The 17,697-nt window shown below is 40.8% G+C and overlaps 1 protein-coding gene across 37 annotated transcripts in view; it reads right to left on the bottom strand.

The window, feature by feature from the left end:
* The window catches only part of LRRFIP1 (LRR binding FLII interacting protein 1), a gene marked incomplete at its 5' end in the record, with an annotated part of 101,599 nt that overhangs the window by 55,736 nt on the left and 28,166 nt on the right, over positions 1-17,697 (bottom strand). For 23 of the 37 annotated variants that reach the window (XM_083472129.1, XM_083472131.1, XM_083472132.1 and 20 more), the window contains 2 exons: positions 4,446-4,463; positions 10,518-10,604. In XM_083472129.1, coding sequence (XP_083328255.1) covers positions 4,446-4,463; positions 10,518-10,604 — 105 coding nt within the window. The remainder of the gene's footprint in view (positions 1-4,445; positions 4,464-10,517; positions 10,605-17,697) is intronic. The other 14 variants (XM_083472113.1, XM_083472116.1, XM_083472125.1 and 11 more) reach the window with 1 other exon arrangement.

Below are 17,697 nucleotides of genomic sequence, written 5' to 3'. Positions count from 1 at the left end.
GCTCAACTTTGCTTGACATGGCTACAGTGTAGCTATACCAAGACTATGAAAGTCTCAAAAATTGGGCTTAATCTGCAAATAGCCACTGACATTAATACTCACTGCCTTCCAATTAAGGCAAGAGGGTGACATATTTCAAGGATCAAAAAACCTCAAACATAATCAGTGAAGTTCAGAGTAACATCGATCACACAAATCTAGCAACTAACCTAGAGGTCAAATAGCCACAGCCTCCTCTGTAGCATAGGCATGCCCTTTAAAAAAACATCTGTACAGGGGTGAGCAACTTATTCAGCATCAAGAGTCTCAAAGGAAATGCAGCATGAGCTGAAGGCCCACAGTTAATATGCGCACTGCATTCTCCACCCCCATAGGCCACTGTGGTACTCAATCTTAGCCAGAGCCTTTAAAAGCACGAAAATGCTTCAGGGACCCAGAAACTGGGAAGCATGTTTCTTCTACCAAGGTAGGATCAGCTCAAAGTATTCATTTACTTCTCTGATTCAAGTGTGCAGAAAAAGTATACCATAAAGTGAGAACAATATCTGTGCGGTAAGTTTATCAAGCACATAAAAGAATAGGCACTGTAGAAATATAATTGCAATACAGAAAAATCCACACCCACAGACTCACAATCTAAATAAGCTAAGATACAAGGATAATAGAAAATGGAGTCAAGTGCAAAGAAAAAGTCAGATGAGGGAGATGGAAACGTTTTGAGCAGTTTGAGAGGCAAAAAGAACATTCCAAATATCTATGAGGGCAAAATGTTAACAGTGGAGTTGTGCAGTTTAAAAAATGGATGCATGAGAAAAAAATGAAGACAACAGGGTTTGGGTCAGAACCTGTAAAGCAAAAGAGGAGGGGGAGGATTACAGGAGGAGGATGGGAACAGTGAAGTCACAACATGTATTGTGGGTACTTTGCTTTCCACATTAAAGGGGAGCTTTAAAAGGAACTTATAGCAGTCTGGAGAGGCACAAGTCAGAAACATAATGCATCATTCTTTTCTGCACATCTGAATCACCTCAGTCCAGACGATTTCAAGAAAGAGAGAAAGCAAATGAAGAGAAGGCGACTGCCCAATCTCCTTGATACCCCTCCCAGCACAAGAGAGCTCAGAAGTTGCATGTCCCCTCCTCCCCTGCAAACAACACGTTGCCCACCCCTGCATGACAAGGGATCTCTGCAGCACCACACAGACAAAGGATCAAGCAAACGTGCTCATGCAAGACTGCAAGCCAGAGCGTCTCTTCTGAAGGCACTGAAGCAGAAATGGCTTTCCACAAGGCAGCTTCTCTGTTCAGAATGGCAGCACTGTTTAAAGTCAGTCCAGCAGTAATAGGTTGCTGAGCACTGTTAGCAGGGCATATTATTCCATAGAGAAAGAAGTGGAGAATGATGCAACAGGCCTGAATTTCTGACCCAGTTCAGTCAAGATTTATTATAAAGGAACATTTGAGCAAAAACAGTGGCTTCACACTTTGTTTGACTTAAGTTTCAGGGGCAGGAATGAAAGGTAAATTTATTCTATTGGGATTTTTACAAATTGAGGGAACCCTCTGCTAAAAAGTCCTCTCTCTTGAAGGTTGATGGGTGCCATGAATAACAACTGTCCTGTATTGTTAAGAGGAAGACAAGCATTTCCATGCTAGGCAGAGCGACAATGGTGCTCTAATATTTAATAGACAGCTGCAAAGAAGAGACACTTCCTGACACACCAACTCCAGTAGAGATATTAAAACAGTTACTTATCTCTTAAGTGATAAGTCACTCCTATTTCTTCCTGACACACTATTTAACAAGCAGCTCTGTTGGCTTACTGAAATGTGTTATTATATGCTTTCTATTTAGCTATTAGAGTGTTGCAGACATCCTTAAAATGTATTTGTTTTTTTCAGCAACTGACCCCAGTTACTAATTTTATGCTTCTTACAAGGGTGAAATTTTACCCATTAACTGAAGTTCAAATTATGTAAAAATACTGAGTGAGGGCCAATGTAACATTAGCACAAGAAGATTGAGATTTAGCATTATTTCACAAGCAGTTGCACTTGGGGCAGTAGTACACAAAGCTTAACTGTCACAGTGTATAAGAATAGCAGTTGCACTAGGAGCTATGCAACAACTTTCACAAATAGAAGACACCCACTGGATTTGGCTGTTACACTACACAAAATGGGTCCCACTAGCAGTACGGCTGTTGCACAAAATCAGCAAGCAGGGCCGGCAGAATGCAGCCAATACTGAACAACCCATACTAACAATGTGCAAAACTTTTTATCCTGTTCCTTTTATAGCGCCAGCCACCCCGTCCCCCATTCAGGGCGGTAGTGCCAGGAGGCGGGCGTGCAGCACTCCGTTCCAAATAGAAGCCGCACTTCAACTTTTCAGTCAGAATTTGGGGGGAAAGTACAGCTTATATTCGGGCCAATACGGTAAATCCCAATTGCAAACATTTCCTATAGTTCCATCCACATCAAGAGCGTAGTGAATCTGGTTAGCCCAGAAGGCAATAAGCCATACGTTTCTCTTGAATGTGAGGTATATGAGTTCAATGAAACCAGTGTTCGAGACTCCCATTGTTCTAGGCGCATTTTGCGACTGGGAATTTCATTAGCGCAAGCAATTTCTGAGCTCTGGGCACAGTACTGCATCTAAGATTTCAGATTAAAACTGCCACTGCTGGAGTGGGAGGAGAAATTCCTGCCTGTTCGACTTCCAAGAAATCACTTCAGGGTAAGGCAAGCTGATGGGTTCTGCCTCTCAGCTCCCCTTACAGAATAGCAGTGTTTTGAGCAACCCTCAAAACCCTAAGAAGTTTAAGGTTTAAGGCTGGGGAAGAAAGGCTTCATTTTTTGCAGTCTTCAGATGAAGACTAGACCATGTGAAAAATGGACATAATATTTTAGCTGCAGTTCATTCATTTTCAGCTTGTATTCTTGTTGTTGCGCCCATGACCTAGGTTTAAGGTGCCATTTAGCTCCTAGCTTTCATATCTCAGTTTCTAACAGTGAATGAAACAAATTTATTTAAAAAGCAAGTGTTTCAGAGCAAGTGGTTTTGCACTAGTTTTCTTCTTTTTAAAACATTTACATGAAGTCATAAGAGAATGTGCCACACATATTTCAACAACCCAATCAATTTTAAAGGAAACTCTTTCAAAGTAACTCTGCACAGAGGGGAGTTGTTAGTGGGGAAGGATATGATTGGTGACCATGGCATGAGCACCATCAATATGCCCCAATGACAACTATGGACACCTCTTTTGCAGCAGTGCTCACTACTGTATATTGCTGGAAGGGACTTCAGCATCCTCCCACCCCCAGGAACTGACTGAAGCCTTAGAGAAGTCTACAAACCTGGTTTGATAAGAGACAGAGCAATTAGCATACACAATGCAGGAAATAACAGCTCCAAGCCTCTGAAGAGGTATCTCCTTTAGTCCAAGACTAAAGCAGTCAAGCAACTTCAGCATTTTCAGAAGCTGCCTAATTTGCACGGCCATTCAAGAAGCATTAGTAAGTACAGTCACTGAAGTGAAAACATGCAAAGAAAGAACAGAATGTTGCCCAAGCAAAAGGAGCCTGATTGTCAGAATCCTGGGAGACTCATTAGTAAATAGCAGCAGGTTTACCAATGAAGACAGTTTGTGATTTAGTCTTCTATGATAATAATTGCATATGCATATCTTGAAGTTTTATTGAAAACTTCAACATGGGCTGTCACACAAATATACACTACTAAAACTGTTAGGATCCACAAAGAGTATTTTAATTTTACCATATATCAAAATCTGAAAGCTGTTTGTTGCCTGCAACAGCTATTCCAGTTTAACATTCTGTTGCTCTAGTCCAAGATTAAGTTATAACTCCAGCCATACACCATAGTTAAACACCCATTCCAATGTGGCAACTTTGAATTACCCACTCCACGAGGCATCTTCGCATACGCAATTACTGGCTGAAAGCATGCCTTGTTTGGACTACATCAATCAGTTATGAGGGAATGCAAAGTGATTATGGCTCTAAAAACAAATCCACATGGACCGGTGTGCTGGTGTTGTGTGGTAGGTGCTATTTCAGCATTTGAAGTCACAGCCATGCCGTCATTTTAGAGCCTAGTAAAAAATCACAGTTAAAAAGAGCAATTATTGTGAACAAATCCTGTGATATTTCACCCGATTAGTACTATATCAGTAAATTAGCTGTGAGAGAAGCTGTTATTTGAGCAACTCACAACAAGATCAAGTTTACTCTTGGTTGATGTTAATAGAGTAGCAGAATTTTACATGTAGAAGCAAGAGAGTCTTAAAGATAAATTTCCAAGTAAATCCTGCTGCATACCTGACATATTTATGTGGGTTTAATTCTCAAGTGCCACCAGGTTTCCTGATGCAAAAGGAAAAGTGCATGCAATCACACAAGAGGCTAAGCAAACCCTACCTTTTGAATTTGATAGATCTACATAGGCAAAGGAAAGGAAAGAAAGGAGAAAAATAAGGGCAATAGCTTTCAGTAGGTACAGTTCACAAAGAACTCTTATTCCACACAAACCCATATATGAGAATGCAGAAATAAACCACAGTTCAAGACCAATTTTTTTTATTTATCAAGAATGCAAAATGTGCTTCAGCAGTGGAGGAAAATTTCACTGGATCCAATATTGTGGACAGAGATCCATATAAAACACAAAGAATGACTCTTGGATTGTTAAAACCCAGCAGTATGATAGCTCTTTAGACGCTGGCCTTGTAATTTAGGTAGGCACAGGATTCCAGAGTTGCATGGCTGTGCAGTTCTGGTAGACCAAGTAGAAGTTTCGGTAATAACATGAACACATAATTTCCTACCCAACTTCCACTGCAACTTATTAATGTAGCCATATCCTGAGAAGTATTATTAGTTGGCTTCACATTATACTCAGACTTCAAGTTCACCAGAAAAGGCAATGAAAAATGCTGATTTTTAAAGCCTTACATACAGTGCTAGGGAGCAGAGGCACAGAATAAGCTCCCGAAACAGAAGATAACCCACATATTAATACTGTAAAAAGTTCTTCACAATGAATATACATTGTTGATCCCCAACACAAATAATAATCAAGACTTTTAGACAATAATAGGGCATTTTTCTTTAACACACGCAATAGAAGTTTTACTTCTGCAGAAGTTTCTAGCGCAAGAGGGGGGGACCCCACACTTCCTGCTTATCCAATTAGAATTACACAAAAGGAATTTTGCCAGTCCAAGCAAGCTCCCCTAGTTTCAGCATAAAGTATATCAAAAGCATACCACCCTTACCTCTGTGTAAATCATATTGTTGACTATATACCATGTCATACATATGTTGCATAATCACACTTTAAGCAGCCTGACCTTTCTACTTTAAATAGCAAACAATGGATCCTGACATTTCAAGAGTATCTTTATGGAAAATTACTTCAAGCAAACATTTCAAGCACAATGTTGTAGCCCAGAGCTTGCAAGCTATTCCATAACATTCAAAACAGAATACAATAATCACTCAGTCCTCTCTAGATTAATTACAGCAGTGAAGTTTGGACTTTTGGTGGCAGTCCTGTCCTGCAGGAGCTGATGGCACACAGCGCTATTCTCCATAACCCTGAATCAGAAGAAGCTGTGCATGATCTGGACAGCTGCCCACATGCCCACCCCCAGGTCTCTCCAGTGACCATCGCTGCTCAGTTCTTCCCTCCTCAATAGGTGGTGGAGTGGGAATTCGGGGGGAGCCCAGCCAAGTGCTCAGTGCCATTGCCAAGGAGTAAAGGCTGGATTCTCATATTTTGTGCAGCAGCCAGTAGGCTCCAAATTGAGATATTGAGAAATTGAGATATTGCTTTCATACTTTTTGACCTGGCAATATATCACAAATCAGGATGCGTGTTAGGGCTGGGTGATATATCATTCAAAACCAGTTTGAAGTCCATATCATGATATGACTATCGTAATTTTTGACCTGGCAATATATTGTGAATCATGATATGTGTGCGCGCATGGGCGCATGCTGTGCAAAAATCACGAGGCAGGAAAAACCATGAAGCCAGCCAGTGCCTCTACATAGCTCCATCCCTATTTCAGACATTGTGATATAACAGCATACTGTGATGTTTATCTGGTGATATATCACAATGTTGAAAACCAGATATCATCCAGCCCTAGCAGCCAGCTGGGCCAGAAGCATGCTCTGCACTCAAATGCTACTTTTTGTCCTGCCTAGTGCTGCTGCCCTCACAACGTGGAAGTCACTCTTTGTGGAGGGCAGTGGCAACTGTCAGGACCAAAGCAGCATGAACACATCATGCAAAATGGCAGAGTTCTCTGAGACAGCAATGTTTCAGCTGAAATGGCCAGCCCTGCTACTTGATGAGCACAGAAAAGCTTTTTCAGTTCTAACCAGCTATTGGATATTTGTTGCTGTTGTTTCTTCAACTGCTGTGCAATCTTATCACGGGTGGAAGGGAGGAAACAAAAAGATCCTGCAAGGTTTTTCACAAAGGTAATTTCCTGGCAATTGTAGACAATTAGACAGATGTTCTTCAATGTCTCCCCAATCTTGTACTGTAGATGACTGTTCTGTACACTTCCATAGCCAAGTCAGCATGTTACAGGGAAGAGCTTCCAGATGCTCAGAAAAAAGAAAATTGTACTCCTGCCCATTTTCGCCATCAACAATTGTATCTGCATGCCCTGTTAGGACCTGTGCAGACTTTCACAAAAACTGACATTGAGAACGACGCCCCTGAACTACTGATGGTAATATATATTGAAGTTGGGAAAGTGTCAGGAAGCGGCACCTGAATGTAAAATGGCAACGTGCCCTAAACTAGAGAACCAAATAAATATTTTGGGGTAGTCCTTAGAAAAGTGTCACAAAAAGTAATTCAAAATTTTCCTCAACATAACAGAGCACGCCTTTCTAATAGTTTCAGCAGTAATTTTCTCTCTGAACCTAAAAACATAAGATGATTATCTCAGACAGATGCTTCAAAGCACACAGCCTCTGCTATGTCAGCTAACATAGAAGGATTTTCTTCAGGGAATTGCATTTCAGATTCCTTTTCATTTGGGATTATTGCCCTCTCTCTTGTACACTGCAGAAGAACATTGTATTAAGCAGCAACTCTGCTAATTTATCAATGTTTTCAATAATCACAATTAACAAATTCAAAAAATGAGAAAAAGAAGGCTGTATTGAGAAGACTTTGACCTTTAAAACAAACAAAAAAATACCTTAATACAGCACCCTATTAACAAACAACAAAACCTAAGTGGGTGATATCACACTGGGTTGTGAAATGAAAACATATCAGGTGTATCAACAACTTGACATAGCTTATCTTTAAAACATGAACAAAACTTGTTGGGAAACAGGGAAGCATATAAACATGACCTGTTGCAATAAAATGCACATTGCTCCCCGCAACTGGCTACTTTATCCCTCTACTTTACAATTAGATCTAATTTTAAATGCTTCACACTGTATCCTTTAATATACAAGCACTGTGTTATTTTTTATTAAGCACTTTCCTATTAACAGTAGGTTTCAGCTTTCTTAGCCTTCCAGCTAAGAAACAGACCCTCCACCTTGCCTGGTGTCTGCCCTCTTACCCAAACCAACTTTGTTTTGATTGCCAGGTTGGGAAGGACTGCCCAGCGTGTCTGTGTCTGCTTCTTTTTTTTTTGTCTTTTATTTCTTTTGGAGGAGTAGTGTTTTGTTGAGGACGTTGACAGGATGGTTGGTGGTACCATAACTGTGAGAAGTGAAGTTACATGGAAACAGGCAGAGGGTCTTCTCGGTAGTGGCGCCCTCACATCAGATGTCAAGGAGATAAAGAACTATACAACTTTAAGAAGACACCTGAAGGCAGCCCTGTATCAGGATGTTTTTAATGCTTGACATTTTTTTATGTGTGCTGGAAGCTGCCCAGAGTGGCTGGGGAAACCCAGCCAGATGGTCGGGGTATAAATATTCTTATATGTTTGGGGGACATTCTGAGCATTGTCAAATTTTATTCTATAAAATTGGTATTTTGTGGTGCTCAAGACAGTTGCTTAGATCTTCATATAAGCACAGGGGTCCAACTAGCCTGGGGATAACTTTTCTGTCTTAAACATAGAAACTTATGAGACAAATTAAGTATATAATGCAAACTAACAATTACAATTTCTGAAAACAATAAATAGCCAACACACACAATTGTTTTTAGATAAAAAATAGTTTAGACAGCCAACAAGATTACTTTGAAATAAAAGAAGTTGCAGCTAGTTCTCTCTCTGTTATGAACTGAAGATCCACAGGGAGGGGGCCAAAGCCAACATCCCCATGTGATACCAGTGCAAGGCCTAGGCACCTCTCTGTGTCCCATCAGATGAGAGCTGTACGCCTCGTATCAAGAGTCAGAGATGCAGAACTGACATCTTTGCTTTATGCAGTTAATATAACACACACACACTAGAAACTACTTGGTGATTTATAGACAAATACTCTGTATCCAGGCCACGTTTTAACCAGCCACTAATTAAAAGCAATACTGTGAACTCTGCTTAGAGGCATTTCCAGAATGCACAGTTTTAGTCACAAGTAACTATATTTCCTTGAATTTCTTTCTACCATACACTGTGGATTGATTGTTGCCTCTGGCAGAAACTTAAGAATTGCTATACTTGGTTTCACCCAAAAATGTAAGATTAAATGGGCCAGTTGTGAGATAGCCAGTTGGATAATTGTCTGCTCAGAGGTTGGTCTGTGTGATGGGATGATGAGCTGCTTGTGCGTAAAATCGTAGTCCCTCAGAGTTTGTTCAATTCCACAAACCTCTGTCTGTGACGGAGCCCCTCAGACATGGCTGCTCTAGTCACTTGCAGATTCCGACAGTGGTTGCTTTCGGAATCGTTTCCAGCATAAAAGCTCCTTAACGGAAATACGTCTTCTGGACTCGCGGCGTGACAGTTTCCGGTGAGGAGTGGGTCTCCCTATGGGAGGTTCAGAAACCTCCCCACTGTTCTCACTGGACGTGTCCCTGAGCCCTCCCTCTTGCTCGCTTTCCCTCAGAGACCCACCTCTCCCCCTGCTGGTTCCTGCTTCAGCTGCTGGGTCTCTCCCAGCCTCTGTGAGCCCTTCCACCACCTGTTCCTCCGATGGCAGTTCCCTGACAGTCTGGTTCATACACAATGCTAAATCAATAAATTATAATTTAACACGAACAAGCATAATGCTGGTGCGCAGACTCATGCTGCACAAGGAAGAAACAAACCAGAGTCCTGGCTTAGTATTACATGTGAACCGGCACATTTTTTTAAACTACCGTTTACTGTTGTATGTGAAACTGAACATTGTTACTCGTTGCAAGAACTACATCCACTTGGAAGAAGATATAGTTTTAGTGTTAATCCATCTAAGTTCTCAACACATGACTGGATGGGATGTTTTACCAACACCCATAGAGAGGCAAGAGTAGTCCCATATACTGGTCAGGATGGAGTTAGGAATTGACAAAAGCAAACACAAGATTTCAGGACAGGACAAGGATGTGTGGAATCTAGATGGACCTCTAGAGACAGCAGCACTTTCAGTAACTGCTCACTTAGGTCCCTTAGGAAGGAGGACACAGATCACTTAGAAAGCACAAGTAGGAAGAATACTGCTGCCAGGGACTATGAGTTTGTTCTACTGCTGTTTAGGAAATCCTGTTACTCAGGACTAGCATAGCAGGTGGATATAAATACCCTTGACAGACGTGTAAACCTTCTGGTGGAGTTTACAAAGGAGAATTCCACTCAGATAGAAGCAACTGTTGTAGAGGAAAGGCTGTTTAGGCCAGTTACTATTACTATCTGAGTCTTAAAAAAGCATGTTTTCAAAATATTACCCATTGACTAAATACAAACTATGGACAGGGCTATTACGGCCACTGCCAGCATTGACCTAGAAGGGTGTACCAATTCTGTGCACGAGCCCAACAGATGCTCCTCTTGCTTTTATTTCCCAAGCAAGCATGCACAAATTGATTCTGAATTCATCAAACACACAAAAGTAATAATAGCTCTCCAGCTGTCAAGCAGAAAGAGCTAGAACCATTCTACTTCGAGGTTGCAAATGCTACTTTTATTTCATTTCAGTTGAGTGATGTGTGAGAAGGAAACAATACTCAGACCAAAGAAGGTGCTTTCCTAGGCCCCTCCCCCACATCTTAAGTAACAGGAAATTCTGTATAGTTCAAAAGAAAAAATCGTGGCTCTTCTATTTTACATTATTACAAGAAGAACTGAGTAATGTATTTTATCTTTTTTGTAAGGGCTTTGGCTACACAAAGTAAGTAAATAATATTCAAGAAGAACCATTAACACACATTTAATCTATTTTCCATTCATTAAACAAATTTATTACAATCACCACCAACTGTGGCTCCCAAAGGACCGTTTCTGCGTTTCATTCAAAAGATTAAGAAGTAATTTTGGGGCTGCAGAGAAAGACAACTCAATATCTTTCACATACCTCCTTTTGCTGCCTCTCCAGTTCCTTCATTCGGATTTCTCGTGCTTCAGCTCGTGCTGCACGCTTTGCTGCAAGCCTCGCTTCAGCCTACCATAAAGAAAAAAAAGAATAAAGCTATATTTCCACATAGTTTAAACTTGCAGAACATGCCTTAGCTGGAGGGGAAGTACATGTAGGCAGACAACAAGCTTTCACGCAAAATGCTCACCATTAGTCACTGGTAGTATTCAATACCTGCTTGTTCTGTCATCCAATAGAATACCTTTAGCCCCTCCAAGGCAGGAATAGCCAAGGTGGTGCTCTCCAGATCAGGCATGACGGGAGCTGGAGTCCAGCATCATCTGGAGGACACCACACATTGACTATTACAGCTCCAAGGTTTGCACAAAAGTACGCCATATCATCAGTAACGCAAGGGCATTTCTAAAAGATGCAATGATTGGCCTTTAGCCTGACACGAGTCACTTGTAAATGCAAATACAGTGGTGCCTCGCAAGACGAAAAGAATCCGTTCTGTGATTCTCTTTGTCTAGCGGTTTTTTCGTCTTGCGAAGCAAGCCCATTGACGGATTAGCGCTATTAGCGGCTTTTAGCGGCTTATCGGATCAGCTGATAAGCGGCTTAGCGGCTTAGAAACAGGGGGGAAGGGGAAAAAACCCGCAGGAACTCGCAAGACATTTTCGTCTTGTGAAGAAAGCCCATAGGAGATTCGTTTTGCGAAGCACCTCCAAAACGGAAAACTCTTTCGTCTAGTGAGTTTTTCGTCTTGCGGGGTACCACTGTACAAAATAGAAAGCAAAGGAGAACCATTTGGAAACTCAAATACATGCTCTAGCTAGCCGGTATAGGTTCTGCACTTTAATTACAGATATGAGAATAGTAACCACCCCCTACCTTCATCTTGTAATAATAGCCAAAACATGTTTTGTTTTGTGAACTCAAAATCTTGCTTATCATGTAGAGACAATTTAGTTGGTCCTAATAAAACAATACTGTTGCTGTTGGGTTTTTCTTTCTGATGAAACATTATGGTTATATATGAGTTTTGTCTATGAGGCATTTGACAAGATATTATTCCTTTGTACATAACTGGGGAATTCACAACTACAAAGCTAGTTTCACCTTTCCCTTACATAAATGCCTAAGTAATATGCAAGAAAAGGCTGACTTGAAAAACAGGTTTCCTTCAGCAACTACATCTATAAATAAATGCACTGATTCAACTCACTCAGCATCCGTGTGTCAAAAATAGACCACATATAAATATGCTACATGTTTCCACTGAAAGCCTTTTAGCACACCATTGTAATTATTAACTATTTGGAATGGCTGCTTCAGTTTTAATGGGCGTTATCTGCTTACATGCAAAATCAAGCGTTCATAAAACAAATATTTTGCCTTGAACGCTAAGCCAGTCTTGAACATTCACAGCAGTTATTTCTACCTCTTTCCCCCAAGCATCTTGATAAAATTACATTTCAATATATTAAAATTTTAACTTTTAATTTAAAAAGCTAACTTCAATGTCACATTAAGTGGCAAATACATTGACAATTCAGGTAGTACAAAGCAATGGGGGGAGCTATATTAGGGTGGTTGATTGTCAAACTAACTTGCACCAATCCCTAGCACAGAAAGGAGATTAATCAGAGGCTGAAGTGAGGGGAAGCGGCTCTGGAAAATTAGAAGCCCTTGTTTCTAAGGGCAAATACAAGATCTACACAGGATAAGCTGACTCATTTCTTAAATGCTGCTAAAAGTGCTATGGAAAAATCCAACTATGACAGATTATGTCCCGCTTCCTTAGAAAGGTTTCCCCATCCTCCCCGAGATTTGCCATTACTGTGGCTTGGAAAATGTTCTACCTATTGCTACACTTTGCCACTATTTTCTAGTTCTGGGTTTATTGAATAGATGGCTTATTATGTTCTTGCTATGCCATCATTCTGATTATATAGTTGTTTGCATTGGTTTCCAAATACATGTGCAATGCTTTTAGTGAAACATTTTCCTGTTCAGGGAAGGGGTGGGGTCTTCTTAAAATATAGCTTTGAAAAAGCATCTAGGTTTTTAAAAGTTGTTCTGAAAATGCCTCAAAAATCCAAAGTATTTTAAATTGTTACAGAACATAAATATCTCTTAGAATTAATGACGTCTGAAATTCATGGCAAAAAGGCAGTGAGATTATACAACATATGTAGTAATTACAGATTACCAAGAAACAGCATGGTAGAAAACTATCCTATGGTAAGCTGCCCATCAGTATTTCCCCTGCCTTGTCTTGAAACAGGATGTCCAAATCAACTCCAATATGTGATTTATCTCAAAAACGTGGCCAGTACTGGAGAAAACTGTAACTTGAGCATGACCAAGATGCTCAAGTTACAGTTGCTGGTTTTGACCTGTAAGGCCTAAGTGGCTCAGGACCGCAATACATCAAGGACCTCCGATTCCCATATGAACTGATCTGGACCTTGTGATCGTCCTCTGAGGCCCTTCTTCATGTGCCTCCTCCACAAGAGCTCTGGAGGGTGGCAAGATGAGAACAGGTCTTTTCTGAAGTGGCTCCCCATCTGTGAAATGTTTTCCCATAGGGAGGTTCGCCTGGCCCCTTCATTATACACCTTTAGGCACTAGGTGAAAACATTCCTTTTCACTATTAGAACCCAATACTAAGAACTTGTCAAAAATGTATAACTTGCTGTTGAAATGGAATACACAAGATGAAACAGTGAAATCAGCCATGATAAAGTAGGCACAAGATATTGGTCATAATATCATGTTTGCTGACTGGGAACAGTTGTGGACCACCGGTATGAAATTTACGGCATGTAATGCCTTAAAGGAAAATATTATGAAAATGATTTATAGGTGGTACATGACCCCAGTCAAGCTTGCAAAAATTTACCACTTGCCAGATAATAAATGTTGGAAATGTAAAGAAACTGAAGGTACTTTTTTCACCTTTGGTGGACATGCCCAAAGATTAAGGCTTTCTGGGAAATGATATATAATGAAATGAAAAAGGTATTTAAGTATACCTTCCTTAAGAAGCCAGAGGCCTTTCTCCTGGGCATTGTCGGCCAATTGGTGCCAAAGAAAGACAGAACATTCTTTATGTGTGCTACAACAGCAGCAAGAATACTCATCACAAAGTATTGGAAGACACAAGACCTACCCACCTTGGAAGAATGGCAGATGAAGGTGATAGACTATATGGGACTGGCAGAAATGACTGGCAGAATCCGAGACCAGGGAAAAGAGACGGCGGAAGAAGATTGGAAGAAAGTCAAGAATTATCTTAAGAAATATTGTAAAATTAATGAGTGTTAGAATGATGTGGTTTTAGAAATTAAGTGGAGTACAGTTGTAAAGATTAAGTTAAAAGAAAGGTTGACAATTAGATAAAATTAAGGGTGAGGATTTGCTGAACATAATATTTGAAATGGGAATGCTGAAAGGGGAGGTATGAGGAGGTCGGTGAAGTAAGTTTTAAGAAAATAAGGTTTTGAAATTATACTTGTTCTTTTTTCATTTTTGTTTGTTTGTATTGTGTGTGATAAAATTTGTAAAACTTTAATAAATATTTTATAAAAAAGAAAAAAAGAAAAAAAGAAAACATTCCTTTTCAACCAGGAACTGGGCTGACTAACATCCTATGTTCTTTTAAATGTGTTTGCGGGAGGGGATGAAGAGGTTTTCATATTATTTTTGTAATTGTTTTTATTATGTATTTTGTGAACCACCCTGAGATCTACAGATGAAGGGCAGTATACAGATTTAATAAACAAGCAAGCAAGCAAACTAACAAACAAACATATTTCCCTCCCAATTAGTGACAAGAAGGGAGGCTCCTGGATCCCATTAACAAACTATTCATTCAGTCACAGTAGGCTTAATATAACCCTTCGACATACAAAAGTTTTAAATAAAAATTGCGGGGGGAAATGTATTACATAACCCAAAACTGAGGTGGAGGGAAGTCAATAATTTACATGTTTGTCTTTGTTTTTTTCTTGTTTTTTTCTTATAATTAAGTTATGTTGTTCTTATTATTGTTTTTTTCCCGTGAAGAATTTATTTTTTGTACATATGTGTGTATATGTGTGTATGAAAATTAATAAAGAGAATTTTTTAAAAAACAAACTATTCATTCAGATTTTAGCGGAGAGGATTGAACCCAAGCAAGCAAGTCACCAACGTTCAAAATGAGACCATGATCGGTTGAGAAAGAATCCTGGCAGCAGTAGACTCTCCTTGCAACCTCTCCACCAACACATGGCATGATCTGGACTCACCAGACATTTTTGCATCTTCCACAAATCAAACCCTCCCTGCTCCAACCCCCAATGAGCATAATAGGATGCCCTGAATGGACTATGGATCCATAAGCCTCTGTGAAGCCTTCAAACCTCATACCATGAATCAAGTCCTCCCAGCTATGTGGAAGAGGCATTTGCATTTCAGACATCCAGTATACCAAATTAGTTAATCAGGTTGATATGTGCCATTCTAATTCAGGTCCAGAGAAGCAAGATGGCCACTTAATAAAGATTTCACACCTTTAAGAGATAATACTATAGGCTACTTATGTGAAGCACGGTGATACAGATAGGAGTAGAAACAAAACCAGTAACTTGTAGTCCCTGAATCTGAAAACCAAAATAGGTAATTTTTTAGTTACTGAAATTTTGCTTGCATTAATAAGTTCTTTCCTGGCACTATGACTTATGCTGCCCAGACAAGCAACATGTTGCCAAGCAACCAACTGCCTGGAGTTCTTAATTGGTAGGGAAGCGGAAAAAACCAACGAAAACTTGAGGAGCTTTGGGATGACAACACCTAGCAACAGTATTCAGCTTTCCCATGAATTTTCCAAACTTCTGCCAGCTTCAACACAGTAATACAGCCTGGCAAACAAACTGTTATGTTACCATCATATCTTCCATAACTGACGATCTGCACTTATTTTTAAGCATATTGCAGAATTTTAGATTACAATGAGGGATTCCAGATGCTAGAATCCACTTCTGATTCCCCTTTCACGTGTTGTCCTGTGCTTTCCCTGTTGGAAGAAAGCAATTGTATTTCCTTATCTAGAGTTTGAAGGAGCACTGTTTTATCTAGCAATCTAGCCAGCACTTGTTTGTAAGCCTCTATGTCTAAGTTAGTGGGACGTGGGTGGCGCTGTGGGTTAAACCACAGAGCCTAGGACTTGCCGATCACAAGGTCAGCGGTTCGAATCCCCGCGATGGGGAGAGCTCCCGTCGCTCGGTCCCTGCTCCTGCCGACCTAGCAGTTTGAAAGCACATCAAAGTGCAAGTAGGTAAATAGGTACGGCTCCGGCGGGAAGGTAAACAGCATTTCCGTGCGCTGCTCTGGTTCGCCAGAAGCGGCTTAGTCATGCTGGCCACATGACCCGGAAGCTGTACACCGGCTCCCTCGCCCAATAAAGCGAAATGAGCACCACAACCCCAGAGTCAGCAACGACTGGACCTAATGGTCAGGGGTCCCTTTACCCTTTATCTTTTATGTCTAAGTTAACACCACATCTAAAAGCTGAGCCATTTTCTTTGTTCTCCTCCAACTTGTTGAGACCAGATGCTTGCTGTTTTTCTCTCTCATCTCCACTCATCCTGTAAGTAGTTCTTACATGAATAAAGCCTTTGAAATGGTAAGTGATTATTCCAATCTAATTCTACCAAGCTTCAGGGTCTCCTGACAGTCTCAAAATATGATGCAATCCCATTCTGCAAGGATGCATTTGTGAATAATACAACCACCCGAGTAGGGCCTGTGTCAAGTGTATTTCTCACTTTCATTTCCAACAACAGTACAGTATGTCAAATACCTTACAGAGATCCAAACAATGGAAACATGTTCATATTATTCATGTACACATACCAGCATCGTTGGGTTGACCATATGAAAACTGTGGGAACCCAGGAAAATGGCTTTTTATGTACAGATATTGAACTACGATTTGGAGGTTCTGTACATTTTCAACCTGATGGTTTCTTCTTTAGCTATTGGTATCATCAGCAGTAAATGCAGTTTGTTCCTGCAGCAACTCACCTATTGCTTGAGCAACTGAGCCCATCTAAAGATTAGAACCGTGCTCAGGCCTTATAGCACTAACAAAAATATCAATCTCGCCTAAGAAAGCCCGCACATTTAGAGATTTGGCAGATTCCTACTTTGTTTCTGCTTCCTCTTCACTTTCTAGCCTGGCCAGTTCGGTGCCCATACTGATTTGCTGCCAGCAATTACAATGGCTCCTTGTGAGCTTTTAAACAAACAAAACGTACTCTCTTAAGATACACGGGCCTAATTATGGCATGGGAAACAAACATCCTATTGTCATCATTGCTAGTATTGACTGTTCATGTATTGTATGACAGATGGCAAGAACAAGAGGATTGCTGAAAGCCATGCAGTACTTCTCAGCTTCACCAAAATCAAGCAAGCTTCCCATTTCAGTTAAGTATTGTTTAGAAGTTGGAATATAGGGGACCCTACAAAAGTGAAAGCCTAAGGAGAAGAAGAGCTCTTCCCTCTGTCTGCCCTGGCAACTCTCTATAGGAATTTATGGAGAAAGGGTTGCTAGTGACAGGCTTGGCTCAAAATCAAACCAGCCTCTTATGATTAGATTCTCAAGTGATTCCATGCAAACTAAACAAGCCATTCTTCATTGTGCGTTGTCACCTGGTTGATTCACTTTTCCAGCACACATCCAAACAAAACAACCTAACTTGATCTGCTTGTTTGTTGATGGCATGAAGAAGGGGGTCCTTATTCTATTAGCTAAAATAAAAGGTAAAGGGACCCCTGACCATTAGGTCCAGTTGTGGCCAACTCTGGGGTTGCGGCGCTCATCTCGCTCTATAGGCTGAGGGAGCCAATGTTTGTCCGCAGACCATTTTTCCGGGTCATGTGGCCAGCATGACTAAGCCGCTTCTGACGAACCAGAGCAGCACATGGAAACGCCGTTTACCTTCCCACCAGAGCGGTACCTATTTATCTACTTGCACTTCGTGCTTTTGAACTGCTAGGTTGTCAGGAGCAGGGACTGAGCAACGGGAGCTCACCCTGTTGAGGGGATTCGAACCGCCAACCTTCTGATCGGCAAGCCCTAGGCTCTGTAGTTTAACCCACAGCGCCACCCGTGTCCCAGCTAAAA

This window comes from Podarcis liolepis (assembly GCF_965112155.1).
Source record: "Podarcis liolepis genome assembly, chromosome: 1".
NCBI classification, from domain to species: Eukaryota; Metazoa; Chordata; class Lepidosauria; order Squamata; family Lacertidae; genus Podarcis; species Podarcis liolepis.
This window is presented reverse-complemented; position numbering and strand designations above follow the sequence as displayed.